This window comes from Eschscholzia californica, unplaced genomic scaffold (genome assembly GCF_041429995.1).
Source record: "Eschscholzia californica isolate CP2 unplaced genomic scaffold, dmEscCali1.0.p SCAF_6, whole genome shotgun sequence".
NCBI lineage: Eukaryota > Viridiplantae > Streptophyta > Magnoliopsida > Ranunculales > Papaveraceae > Eschscholzia > Eschscholzia californica.
In genome coordinates this window covers 44,521,362-44,544,154 of record NW_028238483.1, presented here as the reverse complement: position 1 = coordinate 44,544,154, position 22,793 = coordinate 44,521,362, and the positions used below count along the sequence as shown (strand labels likewise).

Sequence of the window (22,793 nt, the reverse complement as noted above, 5' to 3'; positions counted from 1 at the left end):
TAGGTTTGTTTTAACATTTAGGGTTGTGATCCGAAAGTTAGGTTTCTGTGGAGACATTTAGTACTTTGTCTTCGATTTTTGGGGGTCTGTCTTTGTTGATGAAGTGAATGATTTGTTTTATCATTCTAGGTTGTGTTGAAGAAATGTTGGATTATGTTTAGACATTTTGATAGTTGTTTGTGATTTCGGAAGCATGCATCTTCACAGAAAGGTCATTTGGGTGTTTATGAGTCTTCATCAAGTTTCTAGGTTAGGGTTGTTTTAACATTTAGGGGTGTGATACGAAAGTTAGGTTTCTGTGGAGGAATTTAGTCATTTGTTTTGGATTTATGGGTGTTTGTCTTTGTTGATGAAATGAATGGTTTGTTTTAACATTCATGGTTGTGTAAACGAAATTAGTATATGTTTAGACATTTTGGTTGTGTACATACATTTTGTGTTTGTTTGAAACATGTGGGTGTCTAATACAAAACATAACAAATTTTGCAGATTACAAAGATGGTTAAAGCTGCAACAAAGAAATGAGATGGTCCTGAAAAAAGACAACAGACTCTAGTGAGGGCTAGCCCTAGAAAGAGAGCTAGTGAAGAGCCATCATCTGCTGGGCCTAGCAAAAAAGGCAAGAAAGTTGCTATTCCTAAACAGGCTAAGGTATGTTATTGTATACACATCTTTGACAATGTTCTGTAATTAATGTTTGTGCTCTCACATTTCTTAAAATTGTTTGGCATATTTGTTCGTGTGTTGTCATTCTGTAAAATGTTGCTTCAATTAGTGAACTGTCATTATTGTGTAGACCATTGGCCTAGGCTTATTGTGTAGACACATTCCAAAATGATTTGCCATTACTTATAGTGATGTAGTATTCAGTGTAGTGTTGAACATTTTGTTGAATGCCCTGACATATCTGTTACTGTTTGTGTGAAGCATCGATCGTATACATAAAAAACGAGAGAGCCAATGGTGGAGGCTCAACCAACAGAGGCTAGGGAGCAGAAGAAGAAAACTATTTTTGCCCCAAATTCTTTTCAATTTCTTCTTTGTTTTAAGAAGAAAACTACTTTAAATATTCTATAAATATTTCAAACCATTTTTAAGCATTTTACATAATTTCGAGACATTTTGGAGTTTGTCTTCTCAGTATTGTTTGTGGTCTCGCATTTCGTATACTGTTTTGGCATAATTGCTTGTGTGTTGTCATTCTGTAAAATGTTGCTTCACTTATTCCTACTCTTATTCCTAGGGTTTTGTGAAAAGTTCTGAAAACCATTGGCATCAGCTTACAGTGTTGTAGCATTTATAGTCGTGTTGGAACATTTTGCTGAATGATCTAACATATCTATTACTGTGTGTTTGAAGCATCGATCTGCGACATCCAAATCGAAAGAGCAGATGGTGGAGGCTCAACGTATAGAGTCAAAGGAGCAAAAGAAGAAAAATTGCAGTTCACAAGGTAGCAAGGGACAATTTGGAACCATTTGTAGTCCAGTTTTTGTTCTCTAGAATGTTGATGAAATGAATGGGTTGTTTTAACAATTTGGGTTGTGTTCAAGAAATTGGGGTTATGTTGAGACATTTAGTACTTTGTTTATGATTTTTGGGAATTTTACTTGATTATTACAGTGATGTTATTGGTCAATGTGGCAGACAATTTGGTTTATGTTTTAACATTTGGTGGGGTGTTGATGGATTTTGTGGTTATTAATGAGTAAAAATTGATATGTTTTTGACATTTTGGGTTGTGTAGAAACATTTTGTGCAAAACATTTAAAAAAGAGAAGCAGCGGCAGCAAGACAATAGGCTGTACAAAGAGCTAGCTCTAGAAAGAGGGCTAGTGAAGAGACAACAACTGCAGGGCCTAGTAAAAAAAAGGCAAAAAATATTAAAGGTGATTGAATCACAGACCAAGGCAAGATGCATTCCTAAACATTTTGCATAATGTTTAAGAATGCATACGAAATAACATAAGATTCTGTGAAAAAAGATAAAATTTGGGGAAAACAGTGGCATCAGATTTTTGAAATGTACTCTCATTATTGATTGTGGTCTAGCATTAAGAATAATGTTTTCGCATTATTGGTAGTGTCCAGACAATTTGTAAAATGATCTCGCATTGTTGACAGTGTTCTAGCATTGTAGATAATGTGAAAACAATGAATTCTGCTTTGCAATTTAACAAATGTTTGGACACTGCTTAAAATGCTTAGAAAACGTTAGACTGATCTGAACATCTTTAATACAAAATTGTGGTGAACATTTTTCAAAATGTTCACACATCCTTTAAAATGTTAATACAAATTGTAAAGTGTTTTTAATAAAACGAGAACCAGTTGCTACTGTTAACATAACTGTACGGAATAGTGTTAACACATCCCGTAAAATGTTTAGACAAACTGTAAAGTGTTGCTTACAAAACGAGAAGTGGTTGCTAATATTAACAAATCTGTACGGAACAACAAAGAAAACACCATGAAAATACCCTAAAACCAAGAACAACCTCACTAATGGAGCTTCAAATAAGTAGATCTACAAATCTATATATTTAACTCTCTACAAACTATGAAAACACCATGAAAACACCATGAAAACACCCTAAAACAAGATTTGAAGTTTTTTTTAACCTCCATTAAAGAAGATGATGAATGAAGGTGATGACTGAACCACGAAAACGTGAAAAGGGTTATCTCTCTCGGTCTCGGTTTTTTAGAGAAGAAGATGATGAATGAATGAAGGTGGAATAGATTGAAGATGATGAATGAAGGTGGAATAGATGAAGTTTATGTCGGCTTCTATAGTCTACAGAGAAGAAGATGATGAATGAAGGTGGAATAGAATGAAGAGATGGCCGGTGAGGTTCGGGTGAGAAGAGAGAAAAGAGGGTTTGGTGTTGGGAGGTAGAGAGAGAAAGTAAACCCAGATTATGAGAGGAAGAGAGATATTTTGGAGAGAGAAATTTTGGTTTGTAAAGGGAGGGAGTAGTTGGATATATATGGGAGGGCAAAAGAGGGATTAGAAGAAGTCATTAGGTCTTAGAGATACAAGTTGGGAAGGGATGGAGCATAGGGATGTGTATTTGGGTTTGATATGAGTTATTAGTTGATTATTGGGTTTTGGGTGGGATATTAATCCTTGTTGGGTTTTTTTTTGTATTTGGGCCCAAAATTTGGGCCTTTCATCAAAAAATTCAAAGCAAAATAGCTTCTCCACCTCAGCTCTCTCTCTCTCCACCTCATCTTCTCTCTCCCCACCACTCTCTCTTCTCCGACAGGTCGCCGGCCGGAAAATTTTCCGGCCGGCGATCATTAAAAAAAAAAATCACTCTCTCTCCCTCCTCTCTCTCTCTCCAAAAAACTTTTTCATTTTTTTTTTTGCTTCTTCTCTCTCTAGAACAAATCTAGAGAGAGAGGACCTGTTGAAGGTCCCGAACAGGACCTTCAACAGCCTCTCTCTAGATTTGTTCTAGAGAGAGAGAAGAAGAAGAGAAAAAAAAAAGTTTTTTAGAGAGAGAGAGGAGGGAGATAAAGTGAAAATACTTTTTTTTTTATTAATGGTCGCCGGCCGGAAAATTTCCCGGCCGGCACCTTGTGGGAGAAGAGAGAGAGGTGGAGAGAGAGTGAGGTGAGGTGGAGTGTTTTTTCTTATTTCCCCTTAAAATTTATTTCCCCAGAAAATTTCTAAAATTCTAAATATTCCCTTTAAAATTTCACACCCCGGAAACTATTTAGCTTTCCCAAAAGCGCTGGGTTTTTTGTTTTATGGATATGCTTATTTAGTTACCTTCCTAGCATCTATACATTGACCATACATTTATAATTCTTTAATTAGTATATATGTCAACCAGGTATATGGACGATCTTGATTGAGAGTTCGAGCATACTCTGGTTTTAGATTTTGATTAAAATATGTTTAGGTTGGAAGCGATGAACTCAAAACTTGTGTTAAGAGTAATCAGGTTATATATGTTTTGTTTGATTTATCTTGTTAAGTTTGAGTTATCCTTTTTTTTTGGGAGAATTTGACATACGCCCCCACTATTATATGAATATTAGGACTACACCCCCACTTTTTCAAAACTTTTGATATACACCCCCACTTGGACGGAAACCGTCAACTCAGAGTTAAGTTGGGTGTGTGCGAAACACACGCGCCAACCATGACGATTTTACCCTTTTGTAGTTGTTGAAATATTTTGAGTGATTTTGACATACATCCCCACTATTATATGAATTTTTGGACTACACCCCCATTTTTTGAAAAAATCAAAAATTTTCAATTTGCCCTCCAACGATCATCTTTTACCTTTTGTCTTATAAATTTATTTATCTTAGACAAGCTAAAAGGTCAAAGCGAAAGAACTATTTGAGATATCAAACTATAGAAAAGATGGGAGGAACTATTTGGGATATCAAGCGAAAGAACTTATTTATCTTATATAGGAGGAACTTATTTATCTTATTTGACATATAAGATAAATAAGTTCTTTCGCTTTGACCTTTTAGCTTGTCTAAGATAAATAAGTTTATAAGAGAAAAGGTAAAAGACGATCGTTGGAGGGCAAATTGAAAAATTTTATTTTTTCAAAAAAATGGGGGTGTAGTCCAAAAATTCATATAATAGTGGGGGTGTATGTCAAAATCGCTCAAAATATTTCAACATCTACAAAAGGGTAAAATCGTCATGGTTGGCGCGTGTGTTTCACACACACCCAACTTAACTCTGAGTTGACGGTTTCCGTCCAGGTGGGGGTGTATATCAAAAGTTTTCAAAAAGTGGGGGTGTAGTCCTAATATTCATATAATAGTGGGGGTGTATGTCAAATTCTCCCTTTTTTTTTTTTTTTTTTTTGACTTTATGATTTTTAAACAGCTAAGGACTACTAGAGTCATTCGAGGCGGTCAGGATGAAGTTGTGATCTCCCTTCTTCCCAGTTAGCACAGTAGGGTACTAGGGTTGGTAGGTCGATTAAGCAGGGGACAAAATTAAAATCCCAGTTAAGCATATATAGTCACCATCATATCAAGTGATCTCCCTTCCCACTTGCATGCCCCATATCATTATGAAACCCCACTCACTGTATTCATCATAAATATGTAAAATAACATTATCAATAGAAAAAAATTACAGTAAATAACTCTACTACTAGTTAGTATGTTAAAGACATTCAAATTAACCCAATACAATAATGATGAATTACATCTATCTACAATTTTCCTTCATTTGTATGTTACCTTTATTAGTTTGTCTGTCTATATGTATTTATTTTAATTAATTGCGTGTTGTATTCTGCAAATGGTCCTGATTTTGCATCATTGCATGCCTGTTAACTAGTAGTACTTAAAGTATTTCAATATTTATTTTGTGATCAGAATCTTAAGCCATCGACTTTAATTTTGCTAGATAATAGTAAAATGTTTACTTGATAGAAATCAGAGAAGATGAAGATTTTATTAATCTCTTTAGAAAACTAGATTGATTTGATTATTACAAGCTAATCGATTTATATAGTTCTTCACTCATTTAGTTATAGAGAGAGAGAGGGAAACTGTTCGTAACAACCTAACTAACTGAATTAGTTATGAGTTAGTTAGGTTGTTATTTAGTCTATAGGCACCTCGGCCAACTACTCTTATAAGCATATTATTACACTTCTGTAACACCTTCTTCTTCCTTAGTTATTTATCTTTCTCACACTAAGCTTACACCACTAGTATACTCTAACATCCCCCCTCAAGTTGATGAGTCGAGAAGAACCATTAACTTGTCCCTTAGAGTAAGAAACAAATCTTTAGGCAGACCTTTTGTAAGCAAATCAGCAGGTTGTTCTTGAGTAGGAATATGCTGAATTTGAAGAGAACCAGAAGCTACCAGATCCCTCACAAAGTGATAATCCACTTCTATGTATTTTGTCCTCGCGTGACAGATAGGATTAGCAGCAATATTCTTGGCTCCTAGTGATGGGCCTAAAAAGTTTCCTAAATAGGTCTACACCCGCAAGTGCACGGGTGTCAAGTTGTAATAATTTCCGGTAAGACCGGTTCGTTCCTCAGAGACTAGTTAAACTATTCTAAAATTAGGAAGTAATAAGATTGTAAAATGATTTGGTTTTGGTTTTTAAAATAAAATAAATAAAATATTAAAATAAAATTACGGGAATGAAAATGAACTCAAATGGGGAGAGGAGTCTAGAGTTTAGGATTCCACCACATAAAATCACCTTTATTACACATAGTTAACTAACTAGTTATTTTTTTCTATAACTCAAAATTCTGGATAATAAACTATCCGAATTTCGGAAGATGTTTTCGATAAAATCGGTTTTTAGATCATAAAATGGTATTTGTCTTCTTTTGAAAAATATATTTCTTAACTACTATCTATCAATTAATAAGTATGAACCGTCAAATGATTTAACATAAGCACGATGCATCAAATCTAAAAGTATAGATAGTGAAAAGATAAACGATTTAACAAATTAAAAACAAATTAAACTTTATCGTTCAATCAAAAGAATTAGTCAATCAAGAATATGCTTAAAAGATCAAGATTTGGTTTCATCATCAACCCTAGATAGAATGTTAGCTAATCATAATACGAGATCGAAACAAATATGACAAATAAGAGAGGAAAAGGGAAGAACAACAAAACTTTCTCACTGATTTTCCTATGGCAGCCAAACGCTCCCTTGGAGAAAATAATTTTCCAGCGTCAATGGAAAATTATTTTCCAGCAAAACTTATTAACCAAACGTGGTCTTCTTCTCCACCAGGTTTCTTTCTCTATTTCTCTCAACTAATTTCTCTCTCTGTTCTTCTCTATAATTTCTGAGCTTATATAAGATAAAGAAAGAAGAAAATAGTACTACTTGATTCTCTGTTTTTCTCTACAAACAATAATCTCCAAACTAAAGTATTTGTAGAAGAAGATAAAGAAATATGATGATGAATCTTTGATTATGAACACAACACCTCTCTTACAATTCTCTCTCTGTACTCTGTTTTCTCTCTTTCTCACTCTAAAAGTTGTTTCTCTAACAAAATCTCTCTCTCTCTCTTTTCTATTTTGTTTTTACTTTCTCTCACAAAAAGAAATACAAAGAAAAGAAAGATAAGAAGATGATGATGCTCTGGTTCTCCCTCTATTGAATGTATTCTGTTTTAGCTTAAGGGAGGATCTCCCCAAAGATGAGATGATCCAACAGTTGATGAAGCTTGGTGGTTTTATACTCTAATGGTCGGTTGTAATCTTTCCTTTAGATCTCTCTCTAAAATATATTTTACAAATCTCCATTACTATTGTATCTTTCTGTCAATCGAATCCTGGTTCCTCATTCGTTTCTCTCTCTAGAAATAAAACTTGCCTTCTCTTCCTCTTTGATTCTTTCTCTTTCAAGCTCTCTCTCTCACTGTCATGCTTGAATTTCTAGAGAGAGAATATCTTCTCTCTGATTTAATCTTCTATCCCAACCGAACCATATCTCTCTCTACTGATTTCATCTCTTTAGAATCTATTTTCTTCTTCAATCACTCGTTTATATCTCCTTCCATCTCTGTCTTGGTTTGTTTTTAAGAGAAATATCACTTTCCAAATCTCTCTCTGTTATTCCTTCCATTTTTCGAAAAGATCTTCGGCCATCCATCTCAATCTCCAAATCACGTTCTCTGTTGATGAAGAAATCTTCCCATAATCATCTCGGTTCTTTGCTGTGTATTATATCTTCTTGCCAATATAGTTGAGAAGATAACATGGAAAGAGAAACAACATTCCTAAATTTAAGATTTTGAAAAGGAATAACCTCAATATTGGAATTAATCAGCGTGGATAAGGCGTTGGCTGTTAAGGGGTTGATTCAGTGCATCACGACCAGACGAAAAGAGATGCAGCGCGCGCTGGGATGAAGCTTTATACGCTAGAACAACAGCAACCGTTTGATCTCTTAGAGGCGCGCCTGGGTCCTTGGTTATAATTTGTCCTCGGATGTACGGGATCAAAAGTCCCTGAAAAATGCCAAGTACCACCCCGCTAAACCCACCAGTATACCGAAATAGTCACCTCTCCCTCTGGATTCGCGCCACATGTCTCTGGCTGAATGCTCCATATTCATCGTTAGTCAACTAATCTTGACCTCTACTTTGACCTGGTCTAACTTTGTCGTCCGGACTCCGATCTGACTTCTGCTTTCGCCGTTGGGTTCGTCTTGGACTCTAAATTTCATTCGAGCCCCAAGGTTGACTAAATAACCAGATTATCACAGTTACAAAATAACCAAAATGCCCATGGACCTGTCTTTCTCTCGATTTTAGCAATTTTTCGCACCGAACTCCGTAAAAGATACCTGGAAAAGAGAAACAAGTAATTCATGAGAGTAACTGCTCGAAATAGACTAACTAGCCCAAATTAAGAGATTCAAATGAGACATCTTCATGTCTCATCACCTAGATTATCACAATATAAAACCATAGGAGAAGTAATTGGATGATGAAGCTCAGTTAACAAATAAGATACCCATAACAATTCAGCAGCAGTGGAAGAGAGGGCCTTATATTCAGCCTCTGTAGAAGACTTGGCAACAGTTGGTTGCTTCTTTGAGCTCCAATTCACCAAAGAATTTCCAAGAACCACACATACACCACTTGTAGACCTCCTGGAGTCTGGGCATCCAGCCCAATCCGAGTCAGAGTAACCTCTCAATTTCGAAATATCTCCTGGTGTAATGGTAATCCCACAGTTGATTGTCCCTTTCACATATCTTAGAATCTTCTTAAGTAATTGAAGATGAGTTGATCTTGGGGATTGCATAAATTGTGATGCATAGTTGACAGCATATGCTAGATCAGGCCTTGTCATAGTTAAGTATTGAAGACCTCCTATGATGCTTCTATAAAAGGATGGATCAGAGATAAGTTCACCATCATTCTTAGATAGTCTGTTAATAGAAACAGGTGTGCAGCTAGGTTTCGAGTCCAGAAGATCAGCTTTCTCTAATAATCCAAGAGCATACTTCTTTTGAGTGAGAAACAGTGCACAGGACTCATCCTTGGTAACCTCAATGCCTAAGAAAAAATGAAGGGAACCCAAGTCCTTCATGGCAAACTCCTTGCTCAGAGTAGTAATTAGTGATTTCAGTAGTGAAGAGCTACTTCCTGTCAAGATGATGTCATCCACATACAATAATAACACTAGAATATCATCTTTTGAATGCTGAATAAACATTGAATGATCATGAGCACTCTTGACAAAACCAAGTGATAGGAGAAAGGTGCCAAATCTCTGAAACCAGGCTCTAGGAGCTTGTTTCAGCCCATAGAGACTTTTATGTAAGTGACAAACATAGGATGGATTAGAAGCATCAATGAACCCCTGAGGTTGTGTCATATAAACATTCTCTTGGAGTAGCCCATGCAAAAAGGCATTAGACACATCTAATTGTTGAATAGACCAACCATTAGAGACAGCTAAGTTGAGAACTATTCTAATAGTAGCTGCTTTTACCACTGGGCTAAAAGTCTCTGAGTAATCTAACCCATCTTTCTGATGATAACCCTTAGCAACCAATCAAGCTTTAAACCTCTCTACAGACCCATTGGAGTTGTATTTAACTTTGAATACCCACTTACATCCTAGAAGATTCATTGAAGGATTGAAAGGCACAAGTGACCAAGTGTTATTTTTCTTAAGAGCTGAGAATTCTTCTTCCATTGCTTTTACCCAATTTGGGTCTTGAGAAGCTTCTTTGTAAGTAGAAGGTTCCTTATGATGTTGTAATAGTGTGAGATAAGTCTGAGAGATAGGATGTCTCACAGAAAGATGAGAAACATAATCAGGAACAAACTTTGGTTTAGAAATTCCATTTCTTAACCTTGTAGTCATCCTATGAGATGGTGCAGCAGCTGTTGGTGCTGAGGTTGTGCTAAGTTGTGGAGATAGATCAGGTTGTGAAGACTCAGCAGAACTAATAGGAGTTACAGAATTAAGAGGTAATTGAATCACAACAGGAGTAGATGAAGATTTCTTTGATTTCTAAGAAAGTTCGATGAAGAAGAAGATCGAATGAAGAAGAAGATCGAAAAAAAAATCAAGGCTCTGATACCATGATAGAAATCAGAGAAGATGAAGATTTTATTAATCTCTTTAGAAAACTAGATTGATTTGATTATTACAAGCTAATCGATTTATATAGTTCTTCACTCATTTAGTTATAGAGAGAGAGAGAGAGAAACTGTTCGTAACAACCTAACTAACTGAATTAGTTATGAGTTAGTTAGGTTGTTATTTAGTCTATAGGCACCTCGGCCAACTACTCTTATAAGCATATTATTACACTTCTGTAACACCTTCTTCTTCCTTAGTTATTTATCTTTCTCACACTAAGCTTACACCACTAGTATACTCTAACATTACTGGACTTTCTCTTCTACTAGCTAGTTGATACCACTTCATTATAGCTAGGACCCAAAAAGTAATATTGTTGTACTATTTGTTGAGTCAAATAGCATTTTTATACACTTAATCAGTCATGCGTAGTCCCTGAACTACTTGGATACATTTTTTTTTTTAAAGTTAGTGAGGGTATTTCTTTTGGTGTGGGACTACTATAAATTCTTGCCAGAAAAGAGTCGCTAGCTAGATAGAAACCGCAAGTAGGTCAGTGTGGATAACATTTTATGTGAGGAGTGGTGGATCATGTTGGACTGGTCTAATTCGGTAGACCCACTTCTTCACATGGGCGTACTTGTAAAGACATGCCATGCCACCTTGTAATTCAAAAGAAAGAGGAAGAAGAATGTGAGTTACAATTTCAAGTGTTGGAAGCTCTACCCAATGCCTTTTCATCAAAAAAAAAAAAAGCTACCCAATGCCATCCATCTCCAACTAAAATTTAACTTTTAAGAGAGAAGAGAGAGAGAGAGAGAGAGAGTTAATGCATGTTCAAATAAGACAATATGCAGTTGAACATATCCATAGTAAAATAATTAACTCAGATCTTATGTTATAAAGATGAAAATTTGAACTTATTACTAATCAACATATTAGAAAGAATTTGTTGGAATCGGAGCCTATTTTGGCTCGAGCCGACTCGTCAAACTCAGAAACGGAACGCGCCATTGCGTTCGTCTCGTCGAGCTCTACAATTTAGAGCCAAGAATCACTCAAATCCGATTCCGGATGAATGAGAAATTCAAGGTTAAAGTTTGAACGAAGATCGGTTGAAATAGGTACTAAATCGTCAAAGAGGACAAGTTAAAGTAGGGACCATTCAAGCAACGCACGCGCATCCGCATCTGGACGGCTGGCGTTCTGTCCGCGGGATTCCGCGAAGATCGAACGATCCGCGTTCTTTCCGCGTCAGGACAGAAGCGGGAATCTGCGAGATCCCACCGTTGACGGACACGTGGCTAGCGCGTGGGATAAAATCGGTACAGATCAAGCCATCTAACGGCTGCTGTTACACCCGAGCTATCAAGGCAAATCCAACGGTCTAAATGCTGGCCGAAAATCCCAGTTATATAACCAACCCTTCTCAAAGGGTTGTGTCCCTAAAAACCAAGAGTTTTGTCCCCAAAACTCTAGAGATGTGTCCCAAAAGTTTATACCTATTCAATTCCTATAAATACCACCCAAACTCACTTCATTTTTCATCAATTCAATTCATTCTCTTCTTCTCTTCCCTTCTAACAATTAGAGGTTCTGGTTAGCCTAGAATATCTAATTAAAGAAGTATTTTCTAGAGGTTCTGGATAGACTAGAATATCTAGAAAAGGAAGAAAGAAGTCTCGAGTGAAATTTGAATTTCCGAAGCATCTAGAAGATCATCCGCATTAGTCAAAGAGCTCATAATACTGACAAAGGTTCGTCCGCTTTCAGAATATAGAAGTACCATCTTAAAATTCTGAAAGGTTAGTCGTTGTATCCCGAAGGCATTCACCCTAACGTTTGGTACTGTTACGGGGGTGTAAAATGTCTTAAGGAAAGAGAATCTATTCTCGCCTCGACTACATATTTAGAAAGAAGGAATATTGATATATCATTATTCTGTAATTATTTATTTCTCTATAAGTTAGAGAAAGGAAACTCTGTCTAAATCAAGCCAAGACAGAAATCGACTTATCGATTTGATAACCAGAGAAACAACAGAATTGAATTTAAATCAATATCTAACCCGGTTTGCAATCTGCGAACTTGTTCTGAGAGCCCGATGCTAAATTTTGAATCCGTTTAGCAGAGCTGATCTCAGAAGCAGAACTGACCTTATTGTGAGCAAGGCTGAATTTTTGTTTAAGGTGATTATTAATGTTAGGGGTATCCATGTACATTTCAGTTTTAGAAAGAGAGAAGCGGTGGGATTAAGGTTTCAATGGTCTATATAAATTGAAACCATATAGATATCTTGTAACCCTTAGGAACTTGTTCTTCGTTCATATTGGGAATCATCTCGCCGTTGGTTGATACGGAATAAGTTTCATCGTCAACCGAATTACGTAAATCTCTTTGTGTTCTGTGGGACTGTTTGATATATTTTCTTTTATATATATAGCGAGAGAGAGAGAGAGAAGAAATGTTTGGGTAGGTAGGTTAGGGTAAAATTAGCATTGATGAATGTATGGACGAGGAAGACAACTACTTGTCAAACAAACATTTTCCATCCATTTTGTAATTAGATATGTAACTAGCGGTTGTTCATTAAGTCACACCTATCCTTCCAGTTTTCAATTCTTTCATTTCCTTCTCCTACTACTACTACTACTACTACTACTACTAATTCCAACTCTACCTGCTTGCTTAAAACTCACCTTAATTATTCATTTCTCTCTCTCTTCATATTCCCACTACCATGCAGATGTAGTTTCCTTTTTTTCTCTTAACATTCTCACTAGGCTAGGCTAGCACCTCTATCTCTGTTCTCTAACTATAGCTATTACTGTTCAATTGAATTACTGCTCGAAGAAATTAACTGCTATATGTACAAAACTATCTAGTATGGATAAACCACGTCGAAAACAACCTAAAAGCACTACTAGTACTACTAATTACGAATGTGAAGGTAATAACCTAATCTAATTCTACCTATTACCTTCTTTTTTAATCCTATACCCAGCGGGGTTTATATCTTTTATGTTTATGGGGTTCCTTTCTTTTATGTTGAAAGTTATATTAAGGGGTTTATATTATGTGATTTGGGGTTTGATTATGGAACATATATATGGTGCGCGCAGAAGTGAGTAGTGTGGAATGGGAAGAGATAAAGATGAGTGAGGAGGAAGAAGATCTTATCTACCGTATGCATAAACTTGTTGGTGATCGGTAAATTAATTTACCTACTCAATATAAATTCATGCCATTTGGTTGATTCATTTGTTTATGTAATTTTATACTGAGTACTAGTTAATTTTAGTTGTCAATTTTACTCTTGAAAATTAAGTATTCAAGTATGACTACATGTCTACATCACTAGCTAGTTTGTTAATGGAATACTACTAATTAATTAATATTGAGTGTGCATTTTTCAGGTGGGGTCTAATAGCGGGTCGGTTACCCGATAGAAAACCCGAAGAAATAGAAAGATTTTGGATAATGAGACACCACGAAGGATTCACAACTGGGAGACGAAAGAAAAGCTCCACCAGCAAAACAAGGAAACCCTAAGGATTTTATATTACTCCTAACATTCACCTTTCTTTTTTAGAAAATGATCTAGTTATGTAAAATCTTTAAGGCAAGAGTTGGGAGAGAATCTCAAATCAATGGGTGCAGTTGATTTATATCAACTTTCTCTTGATTTTAGTCCTAAATCACTGAGCGAATTTCGACCGTTGATTTAGAATTCTCTCTCAAATAATATGCATGTATTTTCCTTTGTTGTGTCACTAATATACTTTTTTTTTTTTTTTTCGCCTTCCGTGGTTTGGACAATCAATTTCTTATTATTGTAGATTTTCCATTTTGGTGATTTTCAATGGCATCCATATATTATTTTAGTCAATTAGTGAGCATTCCATGGAAATTATGTCACTACTTTCTTTCTGGCCTGAGGGGTGTGGATGAGGTCGGTCCCTTTGCTTTTATAGCAGCTTAAAACAAGACTTTGCCTGCACCGAAATCCCAAGTAGACGACCTGAACCCCTCCAAGATACTTGGATATAACTTGAATTTTGGCTTGCTTTTCGCCCAAATTTTTGGGTAGAGTAGCAGGATTGTTCAATAACAAAGTTAAGAGTGAGACTACAAATCAAAAACCTACTACCGTCAAAATCAACTGTCTTCAGTTTAGAGTCAACTTTCTTTCTCTCTCTCTCTCCTATGGACATTTTCACTCTTGATGGATGGTTGATTCTTATTTAGGTCTGGTTAAGACTATGAATCACACTTCACCATGAGTGGGCTGGACGTGCACGACAATGAACAATTGGATCAGTATTGTATGGAGAGCTTCGTGGGCTCATGGGCCTGGCAATGAACCACATGGGCCTGGCAATGAACCATGTATGATGGGCATTTTTTTTGTTTGTTGATATGTATGATAGCCATTGCAGAGCAATCATATACTATAATGAAAGAAAAAGCAACCGATATATATAGTTCATTTATCGCATTAACGAATACATATTTGCTCCAAAAAAGAAATTCCTTATATACATTATAATCTACGTATAAGATCCACTTCCAATACAGAGACCATGTATTACAACCCACCTACATTTTGTATACAACAATTATCTTTAAACATGAACTTATGATATAGTTGTATATATCGTCGAATGTTTAGTAGTAGTAAGCAAAAGTATGATACATATCAGTATAACTGAGTATATGGACACATACCGGAGGATGACGCACGACACGAGATTCTTCCATCCTGAGATTATAACGGAAATTCAAAGTGTTTAAGGTTTAGAAGATATATCTGCGAAGATAGTCGACTCGAGCGGGATGCTTGAGCTTCATTAGTGCTTTCACTTCATGTTTCCGAACCATCTCTCTTGAAATGTTTAGGTTCCCTGCAATCTCTCCTAGCGTTCGATCACCTTTTCCATCAAGTCCATACCTTTGTCTGATCACCAAATTCTCTTTCGGTTTGAGCGAGTCAAGCTGAAGACATAAAATCATGTAGAAACCATTTCTTAGTGTTAACAAACAAAGGTTGTTCGAGCAATCAAGGAAAAAAAAATTTGAGGGCTTCAATTAGATTTTTTTCTTGTACGGGATTAAGATTAGATAATTACCACATCATCAACAGCAAGACGGAGAAGGGCAGGTTGGCTCTGTTTATCACTATCATCCTTAATTCCATTGATGAACTCTTCTTGTGTAATTGCATGTCTAGAATGGAGCGAGAAGACATGTTGAGAAGCCCTCATTACTTCATGGTATCTCTCAGGAGAAATTCGTATCTTTTGTATAATTTCTTCCTGTGTCGGTAGTCTCTCAAGCTCGAACATCAACTGTAACTTTGCTCTTTGGATCTCTACTCTGACCTGCACAGTAAGTGGTTCAGATAATACGACTCATCTAACCATTAAATATGATTTTGGCTAACGTTAATGATATAAATCTTCATTCAAATAAATCATAATTGAATAATATCATTAACCAGAGACTAGCAAAATAACTGAAACCAAAGCATATATATATATATATAAGAAGTTACTAGTTACCGATTCAAGGCCAAATGATACACGTGTAAAGCTTGAAAGTGTTAAAGATCGCATTATTGAATGCCTAATCCAAAACAAAGCATATGTCGACAGTTGGGACCCCCGTTTCGGTTCAAAACGATCAATAGCTATGATTAGACCCTTTGCCCCCGCTTGGCATAAGTCTTGAAATTTAGTACCATTAGCGAACTCTTGGAAGTATTTATTGATTGCAAACAACACTAGCCGGAGATTGTGCTGCAATTTTTTCCGATAAGAATAATCAGTATTTCTGCAAAGGAACTCCTCCAAAACAAGCTTCATAATATGTATGTAAATACTAAGACCAATAGTACCTTGATCAACTTGTTTTTTGCGGATTGACCAACTATTATATGCTTTTTAACTTCATTTAAACTCGTATTCGTTGCAGCTGCTAAGTCATGAAAAGTGGGTTCTCTCTCGAAGTCTTTATGCAACGTCTCCTTCAATTGGAGGAGTGCCTGAAAAGAAACATATTTTAGTTCATGTTGTTTCCTTTTTTCTGTAAATGGTCTATTCCATTTTAGCAACAACCTAACAATTCTACCAGAACTGAATTAGAAATGAAAATAAGTATATATATACCTTCATGGGTTGCATCAACTTGAACAACCAAGCATGTTCAGAAGAAGGAAGAACTGGAGGTATCTTCATTTTCTTCCAATCCATACTGACATGATCGATTGAGACAGAATACTCCCTAACAAGCCTCTCAATGTCCCTACCCTTGACATTTTCTTCACTCCACCGACTCATTTCTGTTCCCACTTCCTTCTTCCTTCTAGAAGCAATTCTATCAGCAAGACTCAACCTTTTGACCTTGTTCTTATTGTTCCTCACTACTTCATCGGTTCTTCCGCTTTCACTTTTCTTAGTGTCTTCTCCCGCTTTCTTTCTCTTTCGACGATCTGTCCTCACCGCACTACCAATATCCTCTAAATCAGAAATGTCGGTTGTGGTGCTAAGCTTGTAAATATCTTCAAGTTTTGCTGCCGCTTCATTATAATCCAAGCCTATATTGCAAGAAGGAGCTTCATCGACTGCGACAGCTTTAACTCGTTTTATAGGCTTATTTAACCTCCTTAGTTTTTTAGACTTTTTAGGGTCGTCTATGGTTAATCGAAGTGGTTCCTCAGGTGTAACCAAAGCGTTCTTCTTTTTATCTGTTTTGAAGGCCAAGATCAATGGTCTCTTCAATGGGGAGTAATGGGCGGAAAATTTCTCACTCAATTTTAGTATAGCTCGAGAGGCCGAACTAGAAACAGTCACAACTCCCATTCCAAGCTATATTAAGAATCTAACAACAGAACAAGTGATGAATGAGATCTTACTCAGTAACGAAACCTGCAAAAATCATGATTTATTTAGTACAATGGGGTGGAGAAGAATACCTGACTTTAATGACCAAAACCGACACGCTTAGTTCATAATTGGAAATCAACATGATAATTCTAACTGTTTTAAGTTTGTGTTCATCCGACTCAATACCAATTGGTAGTGAATGGAGAGGACCTATATATTATTTTCCATACTCTTTTTTTCCATGTGGGACTATTGTCATGATAGCTACCCCATATTTGTGAAGAGGCAAAACCCTCGTTAGATATAGCTTCTCAGATGAAGCCGAGAGGGATGAAGTAATGAACTCGGTGAAACCCTAACATAGAGAGGGTGGGAGGATTAGGCCAGAGTGAGTGAGATGTCAAAAAACAATGTGAAATTGGATCAGCACAATTTCGAATATGTTTAGTTCTTTTTTAGAATTGCTCTCTACCCAACATACTAGCTAGATATTCAATGAGATCACAAAATTCGAATACTCTTTCCCCCCTTCCATTCCCTGAATCAAATTAGAAAGTAGGAGCATCAATCAGTTCAGCTCTAAAACCACATTCAACTCAACTCCCCCCCTTATAAACAAAAACATATTAATCAATTACCATCTAAATTTTTGAAACTTCAATTGATATTAAACAAAACCCTAGTTCTAAATAAACACAAATTTCTATTAAGTTCATAACATTCCATAAATGAAAGTAGTAGAGATTTCAAAGAAAAATGAAAGATGATTGAATTTTTCTTGTCCACAACATTAAAACTACAAGTACCGCCAATTCTGCTTTGATTCCAGAGAGAGAGAGAGAAAATAAGAAATTTCATACCTTTTCCGATCAAATTTGTAAGAGATTTTGAGGGTTTTTTTTTTTTTCTTTTTTGTTGAGAATGATTTTTTTTGGTAAGTGAGATAGAAGAGAAGAGAAGAGAAGAGAATTTGTAAAAACATGGAATTTTTTGGTAACCACAAGCTTTCACTTTGAGATCGACGGACAATAATATCAGATCCAACGTCACAGGAAAAGTACACGTAGTTAGTTAGTTGGATGACTGAAACTCAAAGGGTTGAAGTGACGTGGTCTAATTTTGAAATTCTGACGTGGAGATTTTATAATGTCTTAGATGATTGGTTATTTTAAAGACACGTGGTTGGTTTCTATAGACACAACAAAATTTGGCCCCTGGTTAATCGGCAAGGCTAGTTTAAGGTCGGGCCATGAGAGGCTTTTTCTGGGCCGACAACAGCCCTAAGCCCAAGCCATGTTCAATTGACACCCTCCACTCCATTAATTGATATTTATTTTTTGTTGCAACTCCATCTCCCTTGATATTGATACCTAATAATAGTATATTGATCGCACCTCCAAATGATAACGTCCAACATGTGACGTCATATTTAATTTTGCCTAAAGCAGTATATTATGTTTTATGGATATCAATCTTAAAATCAAATTACAATAAACAAAAAATCTTACCTACTGTATTATTTTTAATTTGAAAGAACAAAAAAAAGGAAGTACTTTCATGTATGACGTTCTTTGGTCCTTAACGACTAGCTAGAACCTTATATTGGTTGGCGTACGAATACGTAAGCAATATGCTGTTAGACTTCTTATATATGATTCTAGTTCTACCACGGTGTTAAGTTTATAGGCATAAACCAGAACTAGTTTTAGGATTATTGGAGAATTCTAGACATAATCTCTTCGTGAGTACTGAGCATTTTTTTTTATTTATGTTATATTTTCTTATGTTGTTCAACTAAATGACAATAATGAAGAATTTTGAGTGAGATGAAGGAAGGTAGGTACATTTAATCCTTACATTTCAATTCCTGTTAATCTGAATTCAACCCTTTAATCTATAGATTTTTTTAATCAAAATATATAATTAAATACAAGCCTATATATATATATATATATATATATATATATATATATATAGTCAACATTGCATTGTCTGGTGTGAACTATCAGATGTATCCATACAGAAAACTTGTCTTTAAATATTATTATAAATTTATGTTAAAATAAGAAATCTAGATAATCTTAACAATATATGTTTAATAATTTATAAATAAAAAAAATGAGTAAGAAGACAAAAACTAGATTTGTCTGACTTTTTCTCAATTGTGACGACCATGTTGACAAATACACGGATAGTTTCGTCATTCTCATGAAGTTACAAGACACCTTCTCCTTTGAGACATGAATGCGCGTTATTGAGCGTGTATATATATATCACAAACTTTGTAATCTTTTTCTTTGGACAAAAAACTTCCATTTTTAGTAGATTTTATAATATTATATTGATACATTATAAAGATATGATATGAAATTTTATATTTGAAGTCTTGATTCAGTGATAGATCATCTACATGACTACATGAGTCACAAATGGACTTTTAAAGGTCATTATGAGGTCCTAGAACCCATGTGTATTTAGTGTAGTTAACTCAATGATTCGTTATAGGAGCAGATAGCAACAACCATTTTATCGGACATGCGGCTCGATCCTTTCTTCCGTGATGAACTGTTGGCACCAGTCCTACATTTTTTCTACATGCCAACATCTACATGAATGAGTTTATGAGATACACTGCTTCCACGTCATTAATTTCTTTTTAGCTTATGAGGCAATTATACTTAGAAATTAATCATTTAATTTATTGTTAATTATATGAAATATTAAAAGTCCGTAACGAATAAATTATATGGTTCTCACACTTGCGCTAGGCATATGTGGGGTCTAAAATTCTATTTTAATCTATCTCTTCCATGCATTAATTGTTACAATCATGTTGGTTCAAGATCAGAAGAGGTACATATCATACATATGCATAATGGGTGCATCTTAATTCTTTCTATCGGAGTAATTTTTGTAGGAGAGTATTATTAGATAGTTGTGCTGCTTGTGCGTTCTCCATGCATAAAGTTGAGACATCTAGAGTCTTACAAAAAATTACTTCAAGAACTAAATTTTATAAAGTTCATCACATTCATTTGTGGATGTCTCTCTGTAAGAAGTACCACCCGATCAAACTCTCCTGAAATGGGAAAGTAGAGTGTAGGGCCAATAAATAAAAGAGAGATGCATTTGCTTTGTTTAGAAAATTATTAAAGAGTGAAGGAGGTCTAATATATGTATATATATATATATATATATATATATATGCTAATTGATTTTGGAGGAATAAACCTTATCCCCCATTCCCCGTAGAGTGGACTAGGGGTGGGAATCGGTACGGGCGGGAAACGGACACTAACTCAACCGGTCCGTGTGGAACGAACATGAGTCCTAAGTGTCCACTCGGACATCCGGAAAACGGGCGGACATTTCGGATTTTCCTCCAACAAAGTGCCCGTCCGTGACCGTTTTGATAATCGGGCAAACCGGGTATCAGTCGGACGAACACCAGTCACTAATGAATAGATAAAGAAACTTTTATTCGAAATAAAAAATGTTTAGTCGCTAAATACAACTTTATAAACTCCCACTTTACAATTCTAAAAAGTAAATGGATTCAAAATCACAAGATAAGCATTGAGATTTCTTATGGATTATGATCGGTTTCTATGCTTTTTCTCATTGATTACGATCGGTTTATTGTGGATTCTCGGGTTATTGATGAGATATTGAGATTTTGGAGGAGATAGAGACTAGAGAAGTAGAACAACGAAGACAAGATTAAGAAAAGTGATTTCTAGGGTTATTTATTTTTACTCTTGATATCTAATGGTTGTAGCTAACTCTACAAATCTAAAGGCTTAAAATCAATCATATACGTGGTCGGGTATAACGGGTAGGATAAATGGACGAGTGTAGACGGGTTCGGTCGGACGGACTATATAAGCGGGCGGACCGGTCGGACCACCGGGTAGGGACCTATGCCCGCGTCCGTCCGCTTAAGATCTTTCGGTCGGGCGGGTACAGACCGATTCGGGCATCGGACGGTCACGGACCTTTCGAACTCGGGGTCGTGGGTGGGTTCCGGGTTTCCGAGCCAAAATCCCACCCCTAGAGTGGACTATGGGCTCTACTACCACGTGTATTTCTTTTTTTCCAAAAACGGAAAATATCTAAGTTCGTTTGCATAAACAAGTAACAACTTGCTTAAGACAGATAAGAGTACTCTTCTGTATGATTACAATACTACTTAACATTATCAATGTTTAATTTAATACATACATTAATTAATTAATTAATCTGATTATATATAGTACCTTGATTAATTTGCCAACAAATAAGAAGTTGTCCCCCAACTTCAAATAATATCTCCCATGATCATCATCACATCTAAATGAAGTTGCATGTGGGTTGATTTAGTTACAAATTAAGGTGAAGTCCACATAGAATATCAAACTTATTACCCCTCACCCCTCTTTAGAAATGACCATGATCACTTAAGGGACATAATTAGTCAAGGGGAACTATTATAACTAACTAACCCAATGACTAGATTTGCTTAATCCTCTCCAAAATCCTACTTTATGAACAAAGTCTTAAAATACTACTACAAGTTTTCTAGAGAAACTTCCTTGTCTATTCTAACAAACGAGTAAACCAATTAGGACATTCTTACGAAAATCAATTTGAGTTAAATAATACGCGGTGCTTAGTTTAAAATGATATAAACTGTTTGATTTTACTACACCTAGTCTTTCCTACCTTTTTTTTTTTGTTGCAAGTTAGTATTTCCTACTTGACAGGTTCACTTGCTCGCTCATTCTACTTGACAAGTTAAAATCAAATTTTTATGGGAAAATTGTCACTATAATAAACTATCATGTGTGTTATATTATTATACAAATGAAGTATTTCCGGTAAAAATGACAAAGAGCACGCAAGCAAGGGCGGTCCCTGGTTGAAGCCAGGATCAAATGTTGGGTGCTTGTACTGTATATGTGCTACAATTGACATAGTTGACTGGCAGCCCGGGTGGTTTCTTCTTATGGCCAACGCACCTAAGATTATGATACCGAATCCTAGCCCCGTAAAAAAATTTGCTCTTTGAAGTAATTTTAGGCTAGTCCGGACTAGCTTAAAATCCTAGCTCGCCCTTGCGCACAAGACTTTAAAAAGAGTACAAAATATACATCATTAACAAAGGGCTGTTTTTACCAAAAAAAAGTCGTAATTGCCGTTACAATATTTGTTTTGATATAGATTCAAGAGTCATTACATCATTATATAACATGGATTTGTCGCGGACATATTACATCATCGATTAAATAAATTCAATAACTACTATCTAAAAAATATTTTCAAAAAAAATAAAAACTATCTAAAAAATATTTTGAGTGCCAGGGGTTATAGTACAAAGACCCTTAGGTCATGTTTGGCGCGCGAGAATGAAATGTGATTCATGGGAATCAAATTCTCATAATGCCATTTTTAAGAGTAAGATTATTTTAATTTGATGTTTGGTATGACCAAGAATTCCGTTCCTAACTTAGTGTTTGGCTTGTATAGGAATAGGAATGTAAACTTCTATAAAATTTTGTCACGTCATTTTACATAAACTACATAAATTATAGGTCAACTTTGTTGTACATAATTTAATCAGTATTATTTATTTAAATGTTAGATATGAAATAGTATCGCGATAAACAAATTTAAGTTGTATTTAAAGATTTATTGAAAATAAATAAAGATCTCGACTACATTTTTTCTTTCTAAAAGTTATGAAATCGATTTGAATGAACAAAGAACGAGAGATAAGAAAAACAATAATGATAGAGAACAAGAATCCAAACATACTCTAGACACACATCCTATGTGGCTTG

At 35.5% G+C, this 22,793-nt stretch overlaps 2 protein-coding genes across 4 annotated transcripts; one reads left to right on the top strand and one right to left on the bottom strand.

Moving 5' to 3' along the window:
* The first annotated feature begins 10,779 nt into the window (after positions 1-10,779).
* On the top strand, positions 10,780-13,895 carry LOC147535504 (MYB-like transcription factor ETC3). Its single transcript, XM_086648083.1, has 4 exons — positions 10,780-10,925; positions 12,534-13,040; positions 13,213-13,300; positions 13,507-13,895. The coding sequence occupies exons 2-4, from the start codon at positions 12,977-12,979 to the stop codon at positions 13,640-13,642; spliced, it is 288 nt and encodes a 95-aa protein (XP_086504209.1). The 5' UTR covers positions 10,780-10,925; positions 12,534-12,976; the 3' UTR covers positions 13,643-13,895.
* Positions 13,896-14,602: 707 nt separating this feature from the next.
* Positions 14,603-18,089, bottom strand: SIGE (sigma factor E). 3 transcript variants are annotated; one of them, XM_086649604.1, is made up of 6 exons: positions 17,835-18,089; positions 16,258-17,016; positions 15,987-16,133; positions 15,652-15,888; positions 15,220-15,471; positions 14,603-15,085 (listed from the first exon to the last, which is right to left on the bottom strand). In XM_086649604.1, the coding sequence occupies exons 2-6, from the start codon at positions 16,948-16,950 to the stop codon at positions 14,888-14,890; spliced, it is 1,527 nt and encodes a 508-aa protein (XP_086505730.1). In that variant the 5' UTR covers positions 16,951-17,016; positions 17,835-18,089; the 3' UTR covers positions 14,603-14,887. The 3 variants fall into 3 exon arrangements, with proteins under 3 accessions (XP_086505730.1, XP_086505731.1, XP_086505732.1); XM_086649605.1 differs by having other exon boundaries at positions 16,258-16,969; positions 17,835-17,954; XM_086649606.1 differs by lacking the exon at positions 17,835-18,089 and adding an exon at positions 17,064-17,790 and having other exon boundaries at positions 16,258-16,969.
* Positions 18,090-22,793: the final 4,704 nt, after the last annotated feature.

Excerpts from the sequence above, each read along its gene's own strand:
- LOC147535504 (XM_086648083.1), top strand. The coding sequence starts at position 12,977 with ATGGATAAACCACGTCGAAAACAACCTAAAAGCACTACTAGTACTACT. Across the intron at positions 13,041-13,212 it reads TACTAATTACGAATGTGAAG|AAGTGAGTAGTGTGGAATGG; the intron begins GTAATAACCTAA and ends TGGTGCGCGCAG. Across the intron at positions 13,301-13,506 it reads CATAAACTTGTTGGTGATCG|GTGGGGTCTAATAGCGGGTC; the intron begins GTAAATTAATTT and ends TGCATTTTTCAG.
- SIGE (XM_086649604.1), bottom strand. The coding sequence starts at position 16,950 with ATGGGAGTTGTGACTGTTTCTAGTTCGGCCTCTCGAGCTATACTAAAA. Across the intron at positions 16,134-16,257 it reads AGTTGATGCAACCCATGAAG|GCACTCCTCCAATTGAAGGA; the intron begins GTATATATATAC and ends GTTTCTTTTCAG. Across the intron at positions 15,472-15,651 it reads TATCATTTGGCCTTGAATCG|GTCAGAGTAGAGATCCAAAG; the intron begins GTAACTAGTAAC and ends CTTACTGTGCAG.